General features: G+C 37.6%; 1 protein-coding gene across 1 annotated transcript in view; it reads left to right on the plus strand.

Annotated features, from left to right (window-relative positions):
• The window catches only part of MAN2A1 (mannosidase alpha class 2A member 1), a 180,989-nt gene that overhangs the window by 29,659 nt on the left and 126,268 nt on the right, over positions 1–25,062 (plus strand). The window contains exons 3-4 of the mRNA XM_049871853.1: positions 1,170–1,314; positions 16,887–17,058. Coding sequence (XP_049727810.1) covers positions 1,170–1,314; positions 16,887–17,058 — 317 coding nt within the window. The remainder of the gene's footprint in view (positions 1–1,169; positions 1,315–16,886; positions 17,059–25,062) is intronic.

Here is a 25,062-nt window from a genome sequence, read left to right on the forward strand (position 1 = left end):
GAACAACAAAAACTCTTTTTTTTTTTTTTGTCTAACTGTGGGCTGGAGAGAAAGGGGTTACGGAGCAACCGTGGGAAGCAGGCAGAGTCAGGAAGGAAAGAACTGGGAGAGCTGTGGGGCTGAAGAAAGAACTGGAAGAAATAACAGACTGCTAACATGCCCTCCTGCCCAGCTGGCTCCCCAAAGATTTGTCGGCTCATCCTTGGGAGGGTTTTATTTTCTTTACTAAAGTCGTAAATGTCATAGCTGGAGATACGTTATTGCCTTAAAATACTTTGTATTCTCCTTTATATAATTTGCTTGTTATCTTTGAAATTTTTTGTAACCCATTTATAAATAAGGTTATAGTTTTTATATCCTAATTAATTTTAAGATAACATTTTACAAAAGATTGTTCAGCTGTGTTCTTTGTCACATTTAGTATTATAGAGAGTGTGAAGACTAAAACTAAGTTTGAGGTTGTTTTGGCAATATTTTTTCCTTTGTGTCCAAGTAGATTATCAGCTAGAAGGAAACTGCATTGGAAACTTAGAAAATGTTTACACATTAAGAGGTTAAATCTCAATTTTGAAAATTTCCTCCATTTTTGAATGATTATGCCTAGTTAACCTTGTCATAGTTTTATTTTTAGAATTAAAAAGGTAAGCATAAATATGCTGAAGGGAAAAATAGCTACAGATGCATTTTCATTCAGATGTGGATTTTAAAAATATGAGAGACTGATGGTAAAATGAAGACATCCCCAAAAAAGTAAAAAATCATTTTCAGTACGGTATTTGAAAATTGTGAAACATTTTGATTATAATCTGATTTCATCAGAATTTTTTTGTCTGCTGCTCAGTTCCTATAAATTCCTGTTAAATTGTAGCAGAAATAAAGTAAGGGAAGAAGGAATTGAATGGGATTAGTTTTATTAGAGGCAGGTGGGTGAGGGAATTATCAGGTAGTTCAGGACAGTCATGTAGCAGAGAAACGTTTTTAAGCCTTTCAGTGATTATTAAATCTTCACTTAACTTCTACAGAAATAATTTCATCTTATACAATATATATGGAGAGTATAGCAGTGAGTAGTTTTTAGCGAGTATTTATCAACATTAAGTTTAAATTAGTAATGTCTATACTTGAGTAACCTTTTAAGAATTTTTTTTTTTTTGCTTTTATATTTTTAGATGCTGGATGTTTACAGTCTAATTCCTTTTGACAATCCAGATGGTGGAGTTTGGAAGCAAGGATTTGATATTACATATGAATCTCATGAGTGGGACACTGAGTCCCTTCAAGTCTTCGTGGTGCCCCATTCCCATAACGACCCAGGTAAAATTCGCACTTCAAAAAAATGAGAGGTTAAGTCTCTTTAGGCACAGAGTCTTTTAATGAGAATCTAATGGAGCCTGCATCTCAAATTTTTGAGCCATTTTTCTCTGACTTTTAACACTAACATATTCTGCATATGTATCACTGGATCTTAGTGTTCTCATTTTATCAGTTTATGTGCTATTCAAGAATACTGCTTCTGTAGTGTGGAACAGTCATAATCATAAGAAGGTCTTAGCTCTTGGGGGTGAAAAGTCGTACGCATTAAAGGTACTCATTGTTCATTTCAGTAACTACTTTGTAGTGTTGTGTGGGAGATTTATTGAGTGTCTGTAAACTCTGCATTAAGCAAGGCAGAGTGCCCATGGGAAAGTGTGGAACTTTAAAGTGGAGAAGCAGGATAAAGTGGTGGTGAAGAGCTTTGTCTTGATGTCAGGAGGACATGGGTTTGAGTCCCAGCTCCACTGGTGTTAGCTGGATGACTTTAGGCATGTTACTAGATCCCCCAAGACTCGTGTTTTTCACCTGGAGATTTGGGACAATAGTATCTACTTCATGGGGTGAAAATGTGACGGCATGGTACATGTCAGAAAAGTAGCCACACACCCACACACTATCATTATTATCATTGTTATCTTATGTGGGGACAGATTTTTTTCCCCCGAGGTAAGGAGAAATGGCTAAAATGACAATGAGATATATTTTGATGTACATACATGTTGGTAAGATGGTATGACGAGCACATAAGCACAGAGTAAATGCCTACTGAATTGTAGCATTTTTTTGGGGGGGCGGGGTGAGTTTGTACTTCCAGAGACTTCTTATGAAGGACTTATACTTTCATTTGTTACTTTTCTCAATTCAATCAGTATTATCAGAGGCATCAGTATTCACCTAGGACTTTGAATTGTTTTTTCTTTATTCCCAGCATTCATTTATCTTGTTATGACGTGTTTTCCTTTCTTGTTATTTCTAAGACAGTGTAACTTGTACATTGTCCCTGGACATCACTAGAACTGTTTGTGTGTGTGTGTGTGCGTGTGCTGCCTTTGAATGTGAGATGCAGCCTAGGAGATAGAGCATGGATGCTGGCATGTTTGAATTTCCAGAATACTTCTGCGCACAGGAGGTATAGAGCATATGTGAAATGAATGCTGTTGTGGAAGTTTGTCGTGACCCATTGCCACACATCACTTTGATTCTGTCTTTAGTCTTGATATCTTTTCCTACAAATACCTGTTATTCTAACTTGTCCTCATATATATTTTGCATATTCTTCCTGAGTTTCAGTGTGCTCCTTCAAATCCAAATTCAGGGTTAGCCAGGCATCTTAGAAAGACTTTAGAGATTTGGAGGCAGACAGAATGACGCAGGCAGACATCCCAGTTCTCTTTACTGCCATGTGACCGTGGGCACATTTATTAGCATACCTCTAAAATGGAGATCATACAGGGGAGTAGTATCTAAGTAAGGGTTAATCATAAAGTACAAAAGGGGATGAAAATCATATCTGATCAAAATTCCTTTTATCTGCTTGAGAACTAGGTTAAGTTGTCATTGTTGGTTGTCGTGGAGTCGATTCTGACTCATGACGACCCCATGTGTATAGAGTAGAACTGCTCCAGAGGTCAGAATTGTGACCTTTTGGGAGCAGATTGCTAGGCCTGACTTCAAAGGCACCTCCTGGGTGGGTTCAGACTGCCAGCCTGCTTAACCAACTTTGCCGCTCAGATTAAATCCTAACTTTGCGTTTAGGGGACGGGCGTTGAAAACATCTGTCTTTGATTACTAGACTGATGAGGGGCTCACGCTTCATATGTGGGTTCTGAGACTGCCTGGGGGAGTGCAGTTTTTTTTTTAAATCTCATTCTGAAATATTTACATTTGGAACAAAATAGTGGACGAGCCGCGTGCAGTATTTGAATTGTTCTCTCTTTCTCTCTGCCAATCATGCATTGCTAACCATATTCTTGTCACTTAATTGGGTATGTGAGGTAACCCTCATTGTATAATGTTCATTGTAAGTTTGTAAAGACACTTCACAGTGTACCTTTTGAGTCATCCTTGTATGAAGCCCACCGCTCTTCCTTTTTTGATGTTAAAAAAAGAAAACACCTTTGTTATCCTTTCCCTTTTTCTTCCATCCATAATATTCACCAGTCTCATTTCTTGTTATTCTGCAATGTGAGCACTTAACTGTAATAATGAAATCTGTGGTTTACCAGGCAGTGTGCCAAATGTTTTATAAACATCTCATCTAATGCTCACAGTAACCTTGGAGGTTAGTGCTGCTGTTTACTTACAAACACATTACCAATTTGTCAAGGTTGCACAGGTAGAGAATGGAACTAGAATATTTCCCTGCTAGTTTTTTAGTTTACCTGGATCTCCCACTAGAGAAAACGTGAGTAACGGAGAGCCTGTGTCTTCTGTTAAACTCTCTCACTGCGTAGAACAACACTTGGTATATGGTAATTGCTAAATGCGCGTGAGGCCTCTCACTTCTGTGTCCCTCCCTAGCTTTCTCACTCTGTGCTGTACAACACTCAGTGTGTGCACATATCACAGACCATTTACTATACTTTTGTTCATTGAGGGCTGGAACTTTGTGTTATTAACCCTGATGTCTCTAATGCCTGCAGCAGTAACTGTCATGTACCAGTACCAAACCAGTTGCTGTCTAGTTGATTCCGACTCATGGCAACCTGCCATGTGTCACAGTAGAACTGCTCTGTAGGGTTTGCAGTGGCTGCGAACTTTTCAGAAGTAGATCACCAGACCTTTCTCTGAGACGCCTCTGAGTGGATTCGAACTGGTAGCCTTTCAGTTAGCAGCTGAGCACTTAACCATTTGTGCCAGCTGGGGACTCCTAACTGGCGCTTAGTACGTGGTCAGTACATTTGGTTAAATAGGTTGAGGAATGAATGAAACTGACTCTTCAGACTCAGATGAAACATTTGACTTACTCCTTGGCCTACAATTTCCTTTAACTTCCCTCCTTCCTTTTGTCTACTTATTTCTATTCCTTTTGGAAATAACCGTATATAAAATGCACTAGACAAGGGAATGAGGCCATGCTGATCTCAGGACAGACCAGGTGGGGCCTCTGTGTCGTCGTCGTCTTTTTTTTTTTTTAAATAATGGATTTTATTTTTGTTGTTGAAAATATACCAATTCAACAATGTCTGCATGTACAACTCAGTGACATTGATTACATTCTTCAAGTTGTGCAACCATTCTCACCCTCCTTTTCCAAATTGTCACTCCTCCATTAACATAAACTCATTGCCCCCTAAGCTTCCTATCTAATCTTTAGAGTTGCTAATACCGACAACAGAAGGCATTAAGCTCTTCAAGGGAGGGGTTGCCTCTGCTTTTAGATTTTTTTTTTTTTTGCATTACTGTTCTTGTGTTAGTATGTTGTTTTGTGAGAAGACATCCCAACTAACTTTCTGACTACAATAAATGAATCTGTTTGTTGGTATCCTAGCAACCAGAGTTGAATCTTTTTGTCTTGGTAAAAGATGTTAATGACCCTTACCCTCAGGCCCTTCTCCACTTGAGGAAAAAGTAATGGTCAGAAACAGGTCTTTTAAAACTAAAGCAATTTTTGCTATCAAGCAGAATGCTAGAGAAAAGAACCTGCTGACTTTCTTACTAATTTTCATATCACCACTCCTTAACAAAGGTAGAATTTAGATAAAGTAAATTATTCTGTGAAAAACTGAATCATTCAGATCATGAAAAACCACTTGTGCAAGAGGGAAAAAAAGAGAAAAAGTATGTGCACGTGCATTCCAAGTCAAAATGTGACTCAGTAATGGGAAATCTTTGTATAATACTTCTAAACGAATGTGTCATTGGGCAACTTACTTTCTAAATGCGATTTATAGAGATTTGTTTGCATTTTCTGCAGCAACAATTTAAAACAAGCTTTAGCTCGATAGTTTGTTTCATCAGTGAATTTTTGTCTATTGTGGATAGAAATATTTCAAAAAGATTTTTAAAAGTTTCCTATGTTTAGCACCCTAACTTAAAAAATTTATGTTGCTGTGTTTGTACATATGTAGACATTTTGCTTCCTGAATCATTTTGGTAATTTTCCCGCAAGAAAAGGTAAATTTCAAATTATGTTTATATCTTAATAAAATTCCTAATTCCTTTTTCCAGCTTATAAGGACATGTAACAGTTGTCACACAATATTTATATGGTTCACATGAGTTAAAACAAAATTGGGAAAGAATTATTAAGTAAATGCTGATAACTTTGTACTGTTGTCCTTTTGAAAAGTTTTGAATCATAGACCATGAAATTAAATGGTAGTTGATTGATACATGTTCATGTTGTATTTAATAAGCTGATTAAAACACAATTACGGCACCTTTGTATCTACAATCTTAATTCTTTGCATCCTACTAGTTAGACTGCTGAACTATTTAGTTAATTTTCCTTCAAAGAAATCACAGAGAGAAGATAAGGTATGCTAAATGGAATGTTGGATAGCATATTGTTAGTTAAGTAATTTGTAAAATGAATATGAGAAAATAATCCCCCATGTGGTATGACTATAAAATAGTAGGAAGACCTAAGCCCAAGAGTCAGACTGGAAAATAATTTTCTGTTGTGCATTTGCAGTCCTTTTGCAGAATTTTTGACTCAAATTAATTATTAGATTTTCAGCCTTTTTTTTTTTTTTTTTGGTAAAATTAAGAAAATAGATTTTTGCATTTAGCATTACATGATAATTTGAAATGAAAGAGTTTGTTTATGTATCCTTATTCTAAGTAAGTTTGTCAAATAGAATAAAAACGTGAGGAAATCATAGTGTAACATATTAAAACTTTTGTTCAAATATTGTAAAGTGTGGTCATAAGAAGACAATTCTGGTCAATAAGAGTTGGGTAATGCCCATACAGGTGGGCACTACCTTCCTGGAAACTTTGAACTCGACTGGAGTGAGGTGGTCAGTAAGGGGAGAGGTTTTGTATGTGGTCACAGTTTGAGGAATGCTTTCTTCTGTTTAGCTGCAGCAGGATAAAGTGGGTTCTTTGGTTTTGGCTACCATGAAGGGAAATTTGAGTTGCTGGAGCTATATAGTATGAGGAAAAAGAACTGAAAGCTAGCATTCATTGCCTATCCTGCATCAGGGGAGCGCCAGGCACGTGCTATTTTATGTAATCGTTTCTGCAATCCTGAAAAGTGGCAAGTTAAACCCCATTTAACAGGTGAAGGCAGTGAGGCCAAGGTTGTTGTCAGGTGCTGTTGATTCTGACTTATAGTGAACCCATGTGACAGAGTAGAACTGCCCCGTGGGGTTTTCTAGGCTATAATCTTCATGGGAGCAGGTTGCCAGGTCTTTCTCATGTGGAACAGCTGCTGAGTTCGAACCACCAGCCCTTTGGTTAGCAGCCGAGCACTTAACTATTGTACTACTAGGGCTCCTTGAGGCCAAAGTAGTTTATGGTAATTTGTTCAAGATCATTCAGTTATAAATTGGCAGAGTCTGGTGAATTGAAGCTCAGGTTTGCCTGATTCCAAAACTCATATTGTTTACATGTACTGTACATCCCCTTAAAAGACTTTATTTAGTCCAAATGATTCTATTTCTTTCCTTCTTGCATTAGGGGCAGTAGCCAATTTAGCACATTTATCTGGACTTAGAATTAATTGGGCTGTCAGATTTAGCAAATAAAAATTCAGGATGCTCAGTTAAATTGGAATTTCCAATTAAAAAAATGAATTATTTTTCACTGTATGTATGTCCTAAATATTGCATGGTACATGCTTATACTAAAAATTTATTCCTTGTTTGTCAGAAATTCAAATTTAACTTGGCATTCTGTATTTTATCTGGCAACCTTAGTTGTTAAGAAAATGGTAATGTTTAAAAGTTAAATATTTACATGGTTATTTAGAATTCTCTTTTTAAAGAGAACTCTGGAATTGGTGTATTGAGGTTCCTTGTTAGAGGAAAGAACTCCAGATGGCTTGGGTTCTCATTGGATTGCATTCCCTGAGCAGCACACAAGTGAAGCAGTGTGTTAAAGATGTAGGTGATCATGACACGTCTCTCTTGATTCCCCTCATTTTGGTTACCTTTTTCTAAGGTGAGCCTGTCCTTAGGCGAGCATGCTTCAGAGTTTACCAATCTCCTGGAAAGACAAATAACTGCCAACACTTATGGGATTTACTGTGTTACAGGCACTGGTCTAGGCACTCTACATAAATCTATTATTCCTTGTCTCGCACAGGTCCCTGGGTGGTGCAAATAGTTTGCACTCAGCTGGTAATCGAAAGGTTGGTGGTTTGAACCCACACAGGTGGCACTGTGGAAGAAAAGGGTTGGAGATCTGCTTCCATAATGATTACAGTCAAGAAAACTGTATGGAGCAGTTCTACTCTGTAACACATGGGGTCACCATGAGTCGGAATCAACTCCACGGCATAAGACAACAACAGTAGGAACTCCTCACAGCACTTTTATGGCAAAAGTCTTATCATTACCCTCATCTCATGGATAAGAAAACCGAGGCGCAACAGAGGTTAAGTAATTTGTCCGTGGCAGAGCTGGGCTTGAACCCAGGATATTTGGCTCTGGAATCAGGACCCATAACCATTATTTAATATTGCCCGTTGTGGGTTACACTTACTGAAACCACAGGCAGGGCATTTAGGAGGAAAGTCTTTTAAGGGTTTCCAAGTGAAATGTCATCCCTTTAGTGTTATTAATTATAAAAAATGATTTTTACTAAGTGTCTTGCAAAAACAGACAGCTTACCGCACTATTTCCTATCCTTGTTTCCTTCTGATTTTTTTTTTTTTTTGTTCTCTCCTTATTAAAATGGATGTCTTTGTCCTTAAATACTACATTAGTACATGAGATGGTGAGTGGTTTTCCTCATGGCTACATTTTTTACAATTATGAAATTATTTAGAAGCAGTATTTTCTAGTTTTAAAGCAATTTCTTCTAGAAACTTTGATAATTTTTCCAGCATTTGCCTGACCATAAGGCAGAGTAGCCCCCTCACATACCCTAAGAGTAATCCCTTGAGGAGTTCACTATTTCTGTGACTTTCAATAATGTCCCTCATATTATGGACACTATTATTTCAAACAACCAAGTTCTGTTTGGGGGAAGACTTGTTAGGCCTGAAGCGACCTCAGTCGGTGACAGTTAAAAGATGCTTACGGCTGGAGTCCTTAACATAGGGGGGAAATTACATCAGCACAGATTTAGAAATTAATTTTGGAAGTTGATCTCACAAGTGCAGGTATCAAGTATCAAGGTATGCAGTCTTTTAAAGGAGACTTGGAAAAGCAATATAATACAGGGTCACAATTGGATATTACACTGACGCAGCTGCCGCATATGAACAAAACCCCAGCTGTGCTGACAGTCATGCAAATGGGTGCTTGTGATGTGGGATGAAGTTTCCAGTGACAGCATCTTACATGGATTCAAAAAGTGCTGTATCTCCAACAGCTTAATGGTAGTGAAGATGATATGCTTAGAAAACTGTTATATGACACTGAATCACCTGGAAAAAGGTTAGATGATTTTGGAAACTTGAGTTCAAAAGCATTTAGAAGAACCAGCAGGTTTATCTTCTTCAGTCTTTGGAAAACCTCAGCCTCGCCTTCGACTCTTCCCTTACTCTCTTCTGAAAACTTTAATCGGTTTCTAAATTCTATTCTTGTTGTCTCCCTGGCCCCTTATTTCCCCATTTCTGCTTCCATTGCAATCCTTAACCACCCACTGCCGTCCAGTCGATTCTGACTCATAGCGACCCTATAGGACAGAGTAGAACTGCCCCATAGAGTTTCCAAGGAGCGCCTCGTGTATTCGAACTGTCGACCTCTTGGTTAGCAGCCATAGCACTTAACCATTATGCCACCAGGGTTTCCTTGCAATCCTTAAACATTTTTTTTTTTAAATGGCTAAAAAAAAAAAAAAAAAAATTGCAATCCTTAGCCATTTTTTTTTAAACAATTATTTTAGTGGTCTCATTTCCTGTTTCTCTGCTTCTCCTTTACCTTTTTAGTCTATTCTTCATCATTACTATAGTTACTTCTGAAAGCACAGATCAGGAATATTAACTTCCTTCCTCAAAAAGTTTTCGGCAAGAAACAACAAGAATGCTTTAGAAAGATTTCAGTGATCAGACGCCCCACTTCTATTTCTGTCTTTTTTCCCTGCCATATTTCCACCATGTATGTTGAGGTCCAGCCGTACCCAATGGCCTTCTGCTACCTGAGATTGACACATAGCTTCATGTCTTAGTATCTTTTCCATGAGCTCTTCCCTCTATTTGGGATGACTACCTTTTCCCTCGAGAAGCTCTCTTCTGCCCATCTGGTCGGAATTTACCATTTCCTTATCCCTACAGCATTTTGTTCCTGTTTTTACTGTAGAGTCAGTTTTCATTTAGCTTTGCTTTGTTGCTTTGCCCTTAGTAGATGCCTAGTACGTGTTTGGGTGAATAAACTGGACATTAATTGAAACTCTTCCACAGTTTATCAGGGGGAAGAACAAAGTTTAGCTTATGATACAAATGTTGGAATTGAAATTAATCAGCAGCATATTTGAATTATGGTAATACCAGTTAAAAGTGTATGTGGCCCCTTAAGTAAAAGACTATGTTGCAGTCAAATTTTGAAAGATTTGAGGTGTGATAAAAGAAACCTGTTGTTCATTTGTTGATAGAGAATAACTTAATTACTAAAGTAAAGAAAGTTTCTTTTTCATGAATCTTGTTTGTATTTATTTTTAAATTTGAAACTAGTATCATGTTAAGATTAAAGTAACAGCTCCTTCAGAGGCTGGAGGAACCCCTGAGACTATAGCTCTCAGACAACCTGCTAACTCAGAGCCGAAGGCACTCCTGAAGTACCACCTTTCAGCCAAAGATTAGACAGGCCTATAAAACAAGCAATAACACACATGAGGAACATGCTTCTTAGTTTGATCACGTATAGGAGACCAGATGGGCAACACTGCCGAAAAGCAAAGACGAGAAGGCAGGACAGGACCAGTGGATGTGAGGAACCCAGGGTGAAAAAGGAAAGGGGGGGAGTACTGACAGAACCCGGGAATTGTAAAAAATGTCACAAAACAATGTGTGTGTAAATTTTTGAATGAGAAACTAATTTGCACTGTAAACTTTCACCTACAGCACAATACAATTAAAAAAATAATTGAAGTAACAAAACTTAAGTATATTTTTTAATGTTTAGTATCAATATGTTATCAGAATATGATTTTTTGACTCAAAATCTTTTCATGTTTTCCTGAAAGTTGGTGCTTATTTAATTTTTGAGTGGAATGAATGTACTCATTAAAAAAAATTATTACTATAAAAGTTAAAGCTATAACAATGTCACAATGATTTGAGGAGCTTTTTTAGCAATGGGTATTTTAAATTGTCTTAGGGCTGACAGAGCCTTTTGAAATATAAAGGTTGGTCAAAGATTATTAGGTTAGCATTAGAACAGGCAGTGAACGTGTTAAAGCTAGTAGTGTAGTGTTTGCCTTTGGTTTCATTTCTAGTTGAAGTAATAAATTTGTAGGTATATTCCACATACCTTTTTTTAGTCTTGTTGGCCATGCATTTCACTCATCTGTCAATTATTTAATTCTAGCTCTCCCAGGCTTTGGATCAGATGCTGGTAGATTCATGAGAATTGGTTGGTTTGAAGTTTGGGCTGTAGGATGTGCCTAGGCCGGCTTCTAAAATTTTCAGGGCCTGGTCCAGCAAAAGCACACGCAGGCCCACATCACTTTATGTCTAAATATTTGTACGTTGTAAATCAAACTAATAAATTGCTAAACAAAATAGGTACTTTCCTCCTATCTGAAAAAATATTTCAGTGATCTGGAAGCCAGGTGTGGATTTAGACTGCTTGGACTCCGAAGTTCTCCCCTGGAACGTGGTAGCTTAGAGTCAGCTGGCCTATAGGGCAGCCCACTCCCTTTCCTTTCCTTTCCTTCTCCCAGACCCAGCCCTGTTCTAAACTGGGGAGCGGCGGGTGGGGGGCAGATATTCTTCAGATACATCCCAACTCTCTGTGTACACCTTCCACGAACTGCAGCCCCTTGGTCACTGCCCAGGCTAGGGAAGTTTTACCTTGCAAGGTCGAAAGTCCTATTGAGTAGGAATTTATAGGTGGGCCCTGACAGACTCCAGAAACTGGCTTGGCCACAGAATTCTGGGCTTTGGTACTCTGAAGGGCAGGGCAGGGCCTAGGTGGGCAGGTTCCTTGGCCCTGTGGACCTATCCTTTGGAGAGGGGTGTGTTCAGAGGCAGAACAGGGAAACCCCTCTGGAGTCCAGGGCTCAGTACCACAGCATCTCTTGCCCAGCCTGTTGCTTTAAAAATATTAGCATAGCGCCCATACGAAAATACCTTGTGGGTGGAGGGTGTGGTTGGCAAACAAACATAGAAGCAAAACCAAACCAAACCCAGTGCCGTCAAGTTGATTCCGACTCCTAGCGACCCTATAGAAGGCACACATTATTTGTGTAAAAATATGGTAGAATTTTCAACATTCATTAGCATACTTTAGAACTTAATTTTTTTTAATGATAAAATAGTGCTATTGAATTTGCCTTTATGTGGGTTTGTAGAGCTTTTAATTATGCATACTTTGTTTTAAATTTTTCCTGACTTATTTAAAATAGCTAATAACTGTTTTATGGGTAGGAGGTTTGAGTCCACCCAGAGGTGCCTCAGAAGAAAGGAAATCTAATACCAAAAAAATTAGCCATTGAAACCCTATGGAGTACAGTTCTACTCTGACAAATGTGAGGTCGTCATGAGTGAGAAATGACTCTGTGGCAATGGTCATAAGAGATAATAACATTGAAATGTATTCTTGATGCTCTTCTAGCCTTGGTTCAATTTCCAAGTATATTCACAGGAAAGAAAAAGGCTGTGAATTGACCACTTAAGGAAATCAGTTTGCAACTCAGTGTCCTAAGATTATTAAATCTAGAGGTAGGAATATACTTTTATGTCACAAAAATTCATCCCATACAACTTTTCATAAAATACTGTCTTTCTGATTAGTCTCATGCTAACGTACAATTGTAGTTTTACTGTAATTTATAAAAAGAAAGAGCTAGTTCCGTGTAAAAGGGAATACTTGATTACTCTATTGTATAAGAGCAATAAAAGCTAATTTACTGTTATATTACTCAATATTGAAAACTGCAAGAGGCTATCTTTTAGTTCATTCTTCATTAATTGTGCTATATTGTAGTGATATTAGTAGCTATTATAGATGAGTTTTATGGAAGGTTTTTCAGTTGGCATCTCTGAGCTTGGCTCTTGTCTCTCGTAAATATCTTTGACATATTTTCTGTCCAGTTGTTGAAGGGCGGATGAAGTGTTGAAGGCAAAATGGATTAATCAGTCACTGTGATTCCTCAATGAAAACTCCTGTGATAAACCATTCTTTGAGATGGTCGTAGTTCATAACAAATTATAACTGATCAAAATAAGTAATTGTTCTTAAAAGAGAAAAGTTTGCTTATCAGTCCTCATAAAGGCCATTTCTTCTAAATTTAACTTTAATGTTAGATTATTGGAATTTTATTATTAAATTAGTTTTGGAGGCATTCTACTCTTCATGGTTCTTTAATTTAATTAATAGCCAAATAATTAGAAATTAGTTTTGATCTTTGTTAAAATGTAGGTAAAAGAAATATGTGATGCTTTAAAGATGATAATTCTAATAGAGCCATTTAAATAAGTGACATTGTCTTTGTTGCACGTATAATAAGCATGCTACAGATGTGTGTAACTTAGGAACATGTGGGCTCAGCTCCATCTTGCGATACGAAGACAGCTGTCATATATTACATTAAGTATTATGATAGTGGAAACCCTGGTGGCCTAGCGGTTAAGAGCTATGCCTGCTAACCAAAGGTTGGCAGTTCGAATCCATCAGGCGCTCCTTGGAAACCCTATAGGGCAATTCTGCTCTGTCCTGTAGGGTTACTATGAGCTGAAATCAACTCAGTGGCGATGGGTTTGGTTGGTGTTTTTTTTTTTTTTTTTGGTTTTTATTATGATAGTACTTGATAAAGTAAATTCTTCCTATGTAGTAATCTTTGTTTTCTGTTTGGTAATAACACTAACTTGCTCTAAGGCACAGAGTGAATTCTGTGTAAATTGAGATTTGAGGTAGCCAGTATGTTTAAGAATCACTGTCTAAGTAAGATATTGCATTTTTGGTATAATGTTTATGTGGCATAGTATACAGGTAGTCCGACTTACAACATATTCAAGTTACGTTGAACCATACTTAACGACTGTCTTTTTTTTGTACATCTTATTGTTAGTAATATGTACTACATAGTGTTGCAGTGCATAACTTGCCCATGTTATCATTCGTATACCAACTCCCAAAGACAAATAAAGATCAGATTTATGAAGATACTGATAATAAAAGATAATAATAATGAAAGCTAAAAGAAAAAAATGAGATATTCGACTTACGTTAGAACTGATTTACAATGGATTCAAAGGAACCTCGTTGCTAGTCAGGGACCATTTGTAATTAAATGTGTTAAATAAATTGTGTAGTTTTCAATACCGTTTTTATCTCCCCTTTTACCTGGTTGAGGAACCCTGGTGGTGCGGTGGTTAAGCACTCAGTTGCTAACTGAAAGGTTGGCGATTCAAACCGTCCAGCAGCTCCACGGGAAAAAGGTGGGGCAGTCTGCTTCTGGAAAGATTTAAAGCCTTGGAAACCCTATGGAGCAGTTCTACCCTGTCCTATAGGGTCTCTATGAGTTGGAATCAACTTGACGGCGGTGGGTTTCGGTTTACTGATATGGTGGTAGAAATGGGAAAGGGACAATTAAAGACGACGATAGCTAGTCTTTATCAGGTGCTGTTATATCCCAGGCTCAGTATTGAGCACTGGACATTTTTTAACTCAGGAGTTTTGGCATGGTTGGATTTGTTTTTGTTTTTGCTTATCTCTGGGAATTCAAATGTGAATCCTGGCTCAGTGCCCTGGGCCAGGGCTCCAGATTAGGAGTTTCTCTGAAGCAAGATGGGATTCTTTGCAAACCACTATTTCATTAGAGACCTTTATACAAGGCAAGTTATAGAGTAATCTGTGTTTAGCTTACAGGCTTTTCATTTAAACCTGGAAAAGCTGAATATCCAAGAAGCCTTCTTTGGCTAAGGAACCCTGCTCCTAACCAAAGGGCTGGCATTTGAAACCCACCAACTGCTCCTAGGGAGAAAAGACCTGAAAGTCCGCTCCCATAAAGATTTTAGCCTTGGAAACCCTATGGGCAATTCTTCCCTGTCCTATAGGATCTCTATGAGTTGGAATCAACTCGAGGGCAAACAACAACAAACAATATTGTCTTGCTTAAACCAGCTTGAAAGTGCCCCAGAGCAAGAAAGTCATATAGAGAATATTTTACACTGTATTTTTTTTTTTGGCTCATAGGTTCATGAGCCTGTCATGTTGTAGGTGCTCCGTAAGTATTTGTAGAATGAATGGATGGATATTTCGGTTAAAGCAAAAAGGATAAATACAGTTAAAGCTGCAGTGCCTTTTTTAGAAGCTGATATTTGCTTTGCCGGCATGGTTTGTTTTTTCTGCCCTAGCAAATTTTTTTTTTTTTGGCCAGTGATTATAATATGCATTGAATGTTAATTTAAAAGCAGACAGGTAAAAGGGACAACCAGCTGGACCCTAATATTTTAGTCTTCTTACATGTTAGAAGTACAAACAATAGAGCTGTAGTTCTGCTTGAATATGGAGAAATGCCTCTTCTTGTAAGACTTCATAGACGGGAACAAGGTATTCTCCAAGGTGTCCACTCTGCCTACCGCCAGCAGGTGGAATTTGTGGCTGTGGACGTTTTTGCCTTGGTCGTTCCTTGCGTTGGTTAGTAGTAGTCTGCCATGTGAGGGTTATATTTGGAGATAAATCTTATAAAAAATTTTTTCTTAGAGCCAAATTGCCAGTGTCTTCAGATAAAATTATCAGAATAGTTGTGATTTAGTAGAAAAAATCAGAGAGCCAAGCTATCAATATCTATACTTTTTGAAAAAACAAAAAAACTGCATAGATGTGTCTGTATTTGCCGTTTGACTAGTCTCAATTTGTACTTCCAAACAAAAGGAACGATAAGCAACTCTCTGGAACTAGTGCCTGTTGTTGGCTGAATTCTATTTCTCAGTAGTCCTATCAGTGTTGTCATTACCTATTGTTCTGCTGCTAGGTTTTAGATATAGATTATATTTTTAATTTGCTGTTCCTGATTTTAACTTTTTCCATGGGTAGGGGCTTTATTTATTTAGATAGACTTTAAAAAAATTATTTTTGTTGTTGTCGAGAATATACACAGCAGAAACATACACCAGCTCATGTTTCCACGTGTACAGTTTAGTGACATTGATTACGTTCTTTGAGTTGGGCAACTAGAGACCAGTTGTCCCTTGGATGACCGCTTGCATGCTTTTAAGACTCCAGGCACTGTGCAGTGAACTAGGAGATAGAACAGAAGCACTAAATATGTTATTAGTCCACTTAACTGGGATATCCCATGAAGCCATGACCAAGGAACCAGATCCCATAAGCTGGTTGGTTGGTTGTACATAAGCAGCCTTGGCAAGTCTTTTTTTTTTTTTTTTTATTGTTGTGAATATATCTGTCACACAACTTTTGCTGGTTCTACTTTTTACAGGTGTACAACTTATTGACAGCTATTACAACAAGCAGCTGGGCAACTGGGTTGGTACTTTTAGATGTGGCATCAGAGGATGCAATTTTGATCCCATATCATGAGAGCAATATTGTCAACTTGTTCAGATTTTTAAGATTAAAAAATTCCTTAAAGTATAGATAAATTGTGAACAATAAAATTATATACTATAATTATGCTACCCATTGCCATCAAGTCGATTCTGACTCATTGCGACCCTACAGGACAGTAGAACTGCCCCAAAAGGTTTTCAAGGCTGTAATGTTTAAGCTGCATCTTTCTCCTGTGGAGTGGCTGGTGGGTTCGAACTGCTGGCCTTTTGGTTAGCAGCCGAGTGCTTAACAACTGCTCTATCAGGGCTCTTATAATTATGCTACCCACTCATTGCCATCAAGTCAATTCTGACTCATAGTGACCCTACAGGACAGAGAGGACTGTCCCATAGGATTTTGAAGGAGCGGCTGATGGCTTCCAACTGCCGACCTTTTAATTAGCAGCTGAGTTCTTAACCACCATGCCAGCAGGGCTCCATAATTATGCTAGATTGTAAATCTCTTTTGGCCTTAAACCATGTTTTTCATTTCTCACATTTCTTATTGGAGTTGGTGCAGTTTTCAGAATACTTTCATCATTTCAGTGTTAGAGTGTGACTTTTTTGAGTCTCCTGTCCACTCAGATTGATTTTCATTAATTGAAAACATTTGCTAAACTTTAAAAATGTGTCTTTATATGACTGAAACATCTAAGAGTATCCAGAGGTAATGCAATGGAATGTGACTGAATTGAAATCAGATATATGAATCAGACCTTTGTGGTGTATTTGTGTCTTGATTTAGGTTGGTTGAAGACTTTTGATGACTACTTTAGAGACAAGACTCAGTACATGCTTAATAACATGGTCATAAAGCTGAAAGAAGACTCAAGGAGGAAATTTATGTGGTCTGAGATCTCTTACCTTTCAAAGTGGTGGGATGTAATAGATACTCAGAAGAAGGATGCTGTTAAAAGGTTTGTTTTAAAACTGTTTTTTGACATTTGGTGATATTAAAGATTAATTGTGCTACAAAACAAGTATTAGATTTTTTAGAAAGTGAAAATTCTAACTATTACATCTGAAACTTAAAATGTTTCTTCATATCTTTTCTTCTTGATTTTGGTTCATTTCTGAAAATGTGAATAGAAATTTTTCCATTGAAATCTTTATGTTCCAACTTTGTCCTGTAAGTGGAATTACTGAGTCAGAGGGGCTCAATATTTGAAAGTTTTTTTTTTAAAGCATCTTACCAAAGTGATCCCTGGAAAAGTTGTTTCCGTATATTCTTCCATCTTCCGTATAGTCACATACCAGTTTCTCTGTCTGTTGGCCAACACTATAATGTTTAAAACCATGGCCAATTTAGTGGTCGAAAATATTTTAACTTGAATTTTTGGTTGTTTATAATGTTGCATTTTTTCTCATACATACAGGGTAAGTACTCATTTTTTGTGAATTCCTTGATTATGTACTTTTTCTACTGACTTATAAGAATTATATATATATATGTATCTGAACTTTTATTTCTTTCAAGTTTCTGTTTGTTTTTAATTCCTAGTGCTTGATACACGGAAGTTTTTAATTTTTATGTATTCAAATCTACTAATCTGTTTTCTTTTTTTTTATTACCTTGGCTGTCATATTTAGAAAGGTCATTAACAATTAGACATGAGGTAGTATGTTTTCTCCCACTTTAATTTTTTACCATTTACTTTTTTAAATCCTGACATTAATTTTTTGTATGGTCTCATGGTGGTTCTGTTCACCATGTTCTTCACTTCTAGGAGTTAAGAGTTATCTCAGTGTAAATTGCTTACTTTTATTTATTTAACCACACGGATTGGAGCTGTCTCAGTGTCATCTAACAACAACAACATACAGCACTTACTATGTTTATTAGTCCCTGTTCTCAGTACTTTACAAATATTAACTAATAATCCTCACCGCGATCCTGTGGAGTAGGTACAGTTTTACATCCACTTATTTTACAGATGAGGACACTGGCTTGCCCAGAGTCGCCCTCATGGCAGTGTTGATATTCCAGCCCAGGCCGTCTGGCTCCAGACGGTGTGCCCTTGGAGGCTGTGCTGTGCTGCCTGCCTAAGAATTAAATCCTTTTCTACTGATCTGGTGTGCTGTCTTTATTTTATTTTAAATATGCATTGATTTCTGGGCTTCTTGACCTATTTCATTTGACTTTTCTGTTTCACTGTACCATACCATTTTAATTATTGCAGCTTTGTGATACGTTTTAACTTACAGTGCAAATCTTCCCTTTGTCTTTCTTTATTGAAACATTATTTTAATGAGTGATATTTAATTTTCCAAAAGATCTTTAATTAATTAAGTTCTTCCTACCCCATCAAAAAATTTCTGTGGATTTGATGGAAATTGACATAAACAGTTAAAAGTGATTTTCCATCATTATCCATTGGAGCATTTTTTTGTTTGTTTGCGGTAGCGTGCATAAATGCTTACCAGGCTGGCCAGGAAGCTGCCATAAGTAAGGGTGGTAGGCCCTGGGGGTACTGGAGTGAAGCCAGAGTAACTACCACATCCAAAGAGGGTATCCATTCTTCTATGCCAACCACATGTTGCCACGTGAAACTGGGTTGTCAGGATGTCCCTCCAATTTTTGAAGACAAAGTGGAGCTAGAAAATGCTGTGTAAATACCTTAACTTTTAAATGTAAATGTTAGCAGCTAATTTGCACACAGATGCACATACACGCAGTCAAACATAAGACGTTGGCATTTCTGAAGCCTACTGCGTACTAGCTATCTACCGAGTTTGTAACCTTAAAATTAAGAACTGTCCTGTAAAACCAAGTGGAACTGATGTTTGTCTTGTAAATCATTCTTTGAATACGTTTTAAGGTTTTTAAAATATTTTTGGTCTGTTTAAGTCTTACATTAATCCTTGAGTAGAAATGCTTCATATTTGCTAAAAGAATTCTTCATTTTATGAAGATTTCACTGAGATTCTTCAGATATTTAATATTTCTTACATCGATAGTTATTTTTGCTCTCTTATTGCTTGTTTTGGGTATCTGTTTTTTTTTTTTTTTTATCTTGATTAGCGTTTTTACTATTTTTATGGGCTTTTGTCTTCCCTTTCAAAGAACCTATTTATATTTAACCTGTTTTTACTTTTGACCTTTTTGCTTTTGTCTTTACTAACACCTTCTATGTGCTTTCATTAATACTTAATACCCAGTTCATTTGTTTTAATAAGGAACACATTTCTGTGTTTGCCTTTTTGTACTGTTCCTACTGCTTTTTAAAATTTTTATGTGTAATGTTCTCATTATTGTATTTTTTCCCTAAATAGTCTATAACTGTACTTGTTTTCTCATTTACTTGAATTTTAGAGAATGATTTTCAATATCCAAGTGGTATTTTTTTCTCAGTTACACTTTAGATATTAAAAACTAGTTTTATTGTTTTATGATCAGAGAGTATGGACTGTACAATTTTTATTCTTTAGGATTTTTTTGTGGTTCTCTTTGTTCTATAGGAATGAAATTGCACATAAACAAATGAGAAATTAGTTCTCTAATATAACAAAGAAGATGTTTGTAGTATAGAGAGTTTGATAAGTGTCTGCTTATTCAATATTTTACAATTGCTGTGTATATTTGTGTACAGTCATTTCTGCTATAACGCAACATACACACTCCTTAAAATCACTGTGCTATGCAAAATTGTGCAATAAAAACCACAGGACTTTTGGTAAATAGGTGGTAAGAACATCATCAGTGATACATTAGAAAAAAAAAGATAGGAACGTATTAAAAGTGCCAACACAGTTTTGCATGTGTTAATGGTTGAGAAATACGTACTATACTAAATATGTCAGTTTACCTTGAAAAAGATACAAAGTTTGATTGTGGAAGTGAGCATCAAAGGGGTATAGCTTATGAGTTATTTTGAAGCAGGGGAGGAGGGTTATATCTGAAATTGGGCTGAAAGTTGTACATCATATGGGGATGGGTGTGGCTCTAACATGGTGGTGAACTGACAGAAGTAGCTGGTAGTTGTTTGAGGGACGTGCTTTGTGTGTCTTGTATATAGCTCAGTTCTGGGTGCAGTTTTCTGCTTTAACAGACTGTTCTATAGGAATGAAATTGCACGTAAGAAAATGAGAAGCTTGTTCTCTAATATAGCAGTCACTTTTAACAAATGCTTATAGCCAAAACAGTCCTTAAATCAGAACTGGCTATCCCTGCTTTTTGCTGCTGTTCCCATCAGCTTCTTTTTATTCTTAGGTAGTTTGTTTTATGTTTTTTGTGTTTTAAATTCAGTACATAAGGGTTCATGCCTGATCTTTGCTTGCTTCTTCATCAGTTCATTCATTCATTTAACAGGTACTTATTAGACACATACTGTGGAGCAGGAACTGCTAACTTCTGCTTACTCTTGAGCTGGCATTTCTTTTTCTTCATTGAAAACTGTATCTTTCATCGTTGACAAATTGCCGTCTCTTCTTTTAGTGACTAGTATCAATATCACTACTGTTCTTTTGTTGTTCATTTGTTTGGATTTGCCTGGGCTGTGTTCTCCTTTTTGCTTAAAAAAAAAAACCAAAAGCCAAAAAAACATTGTCATCAAATTGATTCCAACTTATAGCAGCTCTGTACTTTAAGGACAGTCAATTTAGGGTGATAGTTAAAAAGGCTGGGTACTGGGGCCGGGCTGCATAGGTTCAAATCTTGCTGCCTCTATCTACTGTGTGACTTAGGGCAAGATACTTAACCTCTGTATGCCTCAATGTCTTCATTTGTCAAGTGGGGATAATATGGTTAAGAGCTCGGCTGTTAACCAGAAGGCCAGCAGTTCAAATCCACCAGGTGCTCCTTGGAAGCCCTATGGGGCAGTTTTACTCTGTCCTATAGGGTCACTATGAGTCGGAATCGACACGACGGTAACCGGTTTTTTATTGTATTCAGTTTTTATGAAGATTAAATTAATACAAGTAAAATGCTTAGCACAATGGCTGGCATATTATAAGTCTTCAATAAGTATTTGCTGCTCTTAATATTTTAAATTTTATCTGCCACTTTGATATTTCTGGAAGACACTGTGTACAGTTTTGAGTACAGAAGTCATTCCGAGAGTCTTCATCTTTTAATGGGAGATTTTAACCGTAAAACTTATGTTTTATCTTCTAAAAAAGCTTCCATATATAATGCTTCATTGAAGATAACCCAGTTTTTTCTCTGCCTAGATGTGTTTAGGATTTTTTTTCTTTATTTATGAAATTCTAAAATTTCACCGTTACGTATCTAGGGATATATAAATTTTCCATTAATTGATTATTGCTCTTAATTTGTTTTAGAATTCAGTTATCTGATTGTCTAGTCTCTTTTGCATATATACTTTTATTTACATTTCTGTGTTATTTTTACTGCATTTGGGGAGATTCTTCCTAAGGTCTTTTTTTTTCCCTCTGATTCATTCTTTATAGTATTGAGCCCATTCTTTTATGACATGGAATGTTTGGCTTTAAACTGTTTTTTATAACTCATTAGTTCTGTGTTCTTTATATGTTGCCTATAAGTCCAAATATTTTCCCCCTTTTTATTCATTCTTGAGTAAGAACTCTAGTCACGCCTGGGGTTTGTCCTAAAACAGAGAGCATGTAACTTACCTTGAATCCGTTCCTTTTCTAACCAAATACTTTCCCTTTCCTAGCAGCGGATAATAGTTAATTCTGGCTGCCAGCATCCTTTCCACCTGGTTTCCTCTCACACACATGACTCAGATCCTCCATCTTGCTGCCCTCAGTCAGACAGGTCAGCTATGACCTGAATTCAGCTAATCAGTGTATTATTTCCCAGTACTTTGAATTGTTAGAGAGTGAAGCAAGGGCGGACAGATGGACGGAAGGGATGCAGGGGGGAGGTTCCAGGTCGTTCCCTACAGCACCTGTGCATTTGCAAAACTCTGTGTCCTGCGTCATGGCCCCTGGGGTCCCCACAGCAGGGCCCCTCAGTTCCTTCCAACCCTTTGTTAAGCATGGACTTGCATCCTGCACACAATTCTTTGTGCCCGGTGCTGTCCTCTGTATATTTCTTCTCCAGTTCCTGTTGCTTCAAACCGGAAAGCTAGCTGATACTTTTCTCCTGAGATCCCATGCTGGAGAGCTGGATCCTAGAAGATGACATGAGCATCAGGGTCCAGCAGCCGAGGATGGTGCCCAGGTTATAAGTAGGACTGACTGAGGAGAAGGGAGGATCTGGGTTTGGAGAAGATCCAGAGAGGGAGTCCCCCATCTAAGAAGTGTCTTCCCTTTGGTGAAGCTGCTGAGCCTGGGTTCAGCTTTCTGTATCTAGTTTTCTTTTTTATGTCCTGTAAGTTAGGTGGGAAGAAAGTCCTGGCTATCTGCTTCCAAATATTAGCCAATAAAATCCTTATGGGTCATAACAGAATATTGTCTGATAAAATGCTGGAAGATGAGCCTCCTAGGTTGGAAGGCACTGTATAATAGCTGCTGCAGTGGACTCAGACGTACCAGTGATCATGAAGATAGTACAGGACGGGACAACTTTTTTTTTTTAATGCATAAGGTTGCCATGAGTTGGAGCCGACTCCACAGCAACTAAGAACAAAACTAGGCAGGGTATGAGGCTGTCTCTGAAGGTGCTGTTTCGTAGAGTGTAGGGCAGAGCCCAACCATCCCGAAAGGAAACTGAGCCTGTGGCCTGCTGTGTTAGGTAAGGCGAGGCTGTGCTTGGCTTCCCTGCCGGGGTGGCTGCGTTCGGAAGCTGCCCTAGCATATGGGGAGAGGGGCTCCTGTAGGGTGGGGCTCACTTCAAGCCTTCAGGTGAAGAATGGAACTGTGATTAGTGGCGTTCTGAGATTCAGCCTTGCTTTAGCCCTTGTCCCTTCACATTAGGGGCTGTAGACAAGATTTCCTTAGGATATTCTTGATTGTGACTTGGGACTCCGTGCTGATCTTCATGCAGGAGAATTGCAAGTCAGTACTTCTTGAATTCTTTAAGCTTCACTTGCACTGCATCTACCCGAATTGCCACCAATTTTATGTCAGTGGATGGCCCTCTTCTCCTGGTTCTACGTGGATACAAATTTTTATTTATTTTGTTTTTAACCTGTTCTGTTTGCCATTTTCTTTAGGTCAAACCATATGAAATTCCTGATATTTGACCACTTTTGATGTACAAAAATGGTAATTTCATACGATTCAACTCAGTGTTATGGATAGAAGATGGTTAAGGTGTGGAGGGAGGGATTGCAAATTATAGTCTAATGCTCAGCCATCATTTTTCTGCAATCCCTTTTGGGAGCTGCTCTCTTGGCATTGAGAAATGTTCTGAAATGTAGGCCTGTTCCTTACTGATACTATTTTGCTTAAAGAAAAAAATTGTTTTAGAGCCACATTGGGGCAAATGAGTTTTGTTTCTGGTCTTTCCCTTCCAGCTATAACCCTTCACTCATGTTCATTTATTTGTAGAACTAGAATAGTAGCATTTTTTCCTACTTATTTGAACATACACTCTTAGTGGTCCTTGCCCAGATGTATTTGTGTGTGTGTGTGTGTGTGTGAGAGAGAGAGAGAGAGAGAAAAACTTAATAGATTTTTAGGTATGCTTTCATTATTTAAAATTCTGAGCTTGAACTAAGTGCCATTACTGATAGAATTTTTTCGACAGTAGGGTAATGCTTATGCAATGACTTGTTTTTCTTTTTGAAGATGAGTCTATGGATTAAATGTCTGTACTCAAATTTGCAAGCTAGCTGTTGCAGTGCAGAACCTGTTAATTCCAGCAGAGTCCATGTAAGCTTTCATTGTCCCTGAAGAATACCAATTGATCGTGGGAACTTAACAGAAACATAACTCAAATGATCCCCATAATCTATTCTAACAATGACTTGTTTGATTCTTCCCCCCGTGGCAGCAGTATTCAGTTCTGTAAGCTTTTTAAAAATGAAAATCTAGTTAACTAAAGGGAGATCCATGTAAACAACGTCTAGTTTTTTTTTTTTTTTTTTTGTGATCCCAAGTAATTTATTCAATTATAGCTGTGGTACCTACTTCTAACACAAATCCAGTGGATTAAAAGAAACCTCCTTCCATTAAATACTCAGCACATTTTCTGTCTGTACTTGTTTTCTTGGAAAATAACTTGTGTGTTAACATTCATTTTACTTTGAGGCTTCATATTGAATATTTTTTGGATAAATGCATTTAAATACTGCATGGTGTTTATACTACATCAAAATGTAAGTCCTTATTCAGAGTCAAGCAGCTGAAACATTAACCTCAGCATCTCCTTTGACTAGCACCCAGCATATTCCATATTCATTATTCTTCTCTGGGCTCTGAGACATTACAACAGTTATTACGTCTGCTTCTGCTCTTGAGGCTGGTGCTCAATGGAGTTTTTGGAAATTAGAGCAGTTTGTGTGTTTCCCAAAGTCTTGAGCAGCTTCTCTATGCAGACATTTTAAGTGGGAAATACGGCCCTAAATATGAGCTGCGTGGAAGTGAGCAGAGGAGGAAATAAGAGATGATGAAAAAGGAATGCTCAGCAGTGCAGAAATAGAACCAGGAGTTGTTAGTTTCCTGTTGTTGTTAGTTGCCTTTGAGTTAGTCCCAACTCATGGTGACCTTGTATATAACAGAGCTACAAGCTACCCGGTCCTGTGCCATCTTTGTGGTCTTTGCTGTATTTGAGCCCATTAGTTTCCTAGAGCTGCTGTAACAAAATATATGAACAGGGTGGCTTAAAACAACATAAATCTATTCTTTCACAGTTCTGGACGCTAGAAATAGAAAATGAAATACAAAATGAGGGTGTCGGCAGAGCTGTGCTCTCTCTGAAGGCTGTACGCAAGGAATCCCTCCTTGCCTCTTCTAGTTTCTGGTGGTCCCAGGTGTTTCTTCGCTTGTGGCAGCATCACACCAGTCTCTGCACCCGTCTTCCTGTGTCTTCACGTGGCCATCTCTTCCATTTG

The sequence above is a fragment of the Elephas maximus genome, chromosome 2 (genome assembly GCF_024166365.1).
Source record: "Elephas maximus indicus isolate mEleMax1 chromosome 2, mEleMax1 primary haplotype, whole genome shotgun sequence".
Taxonomy (NCBI): domain Eukaryota; kingdom Metazoa; phylum Chordata; class Mammalia; order Proboscidea; family Elephantidae; genus Elephas; species Elephas maximus.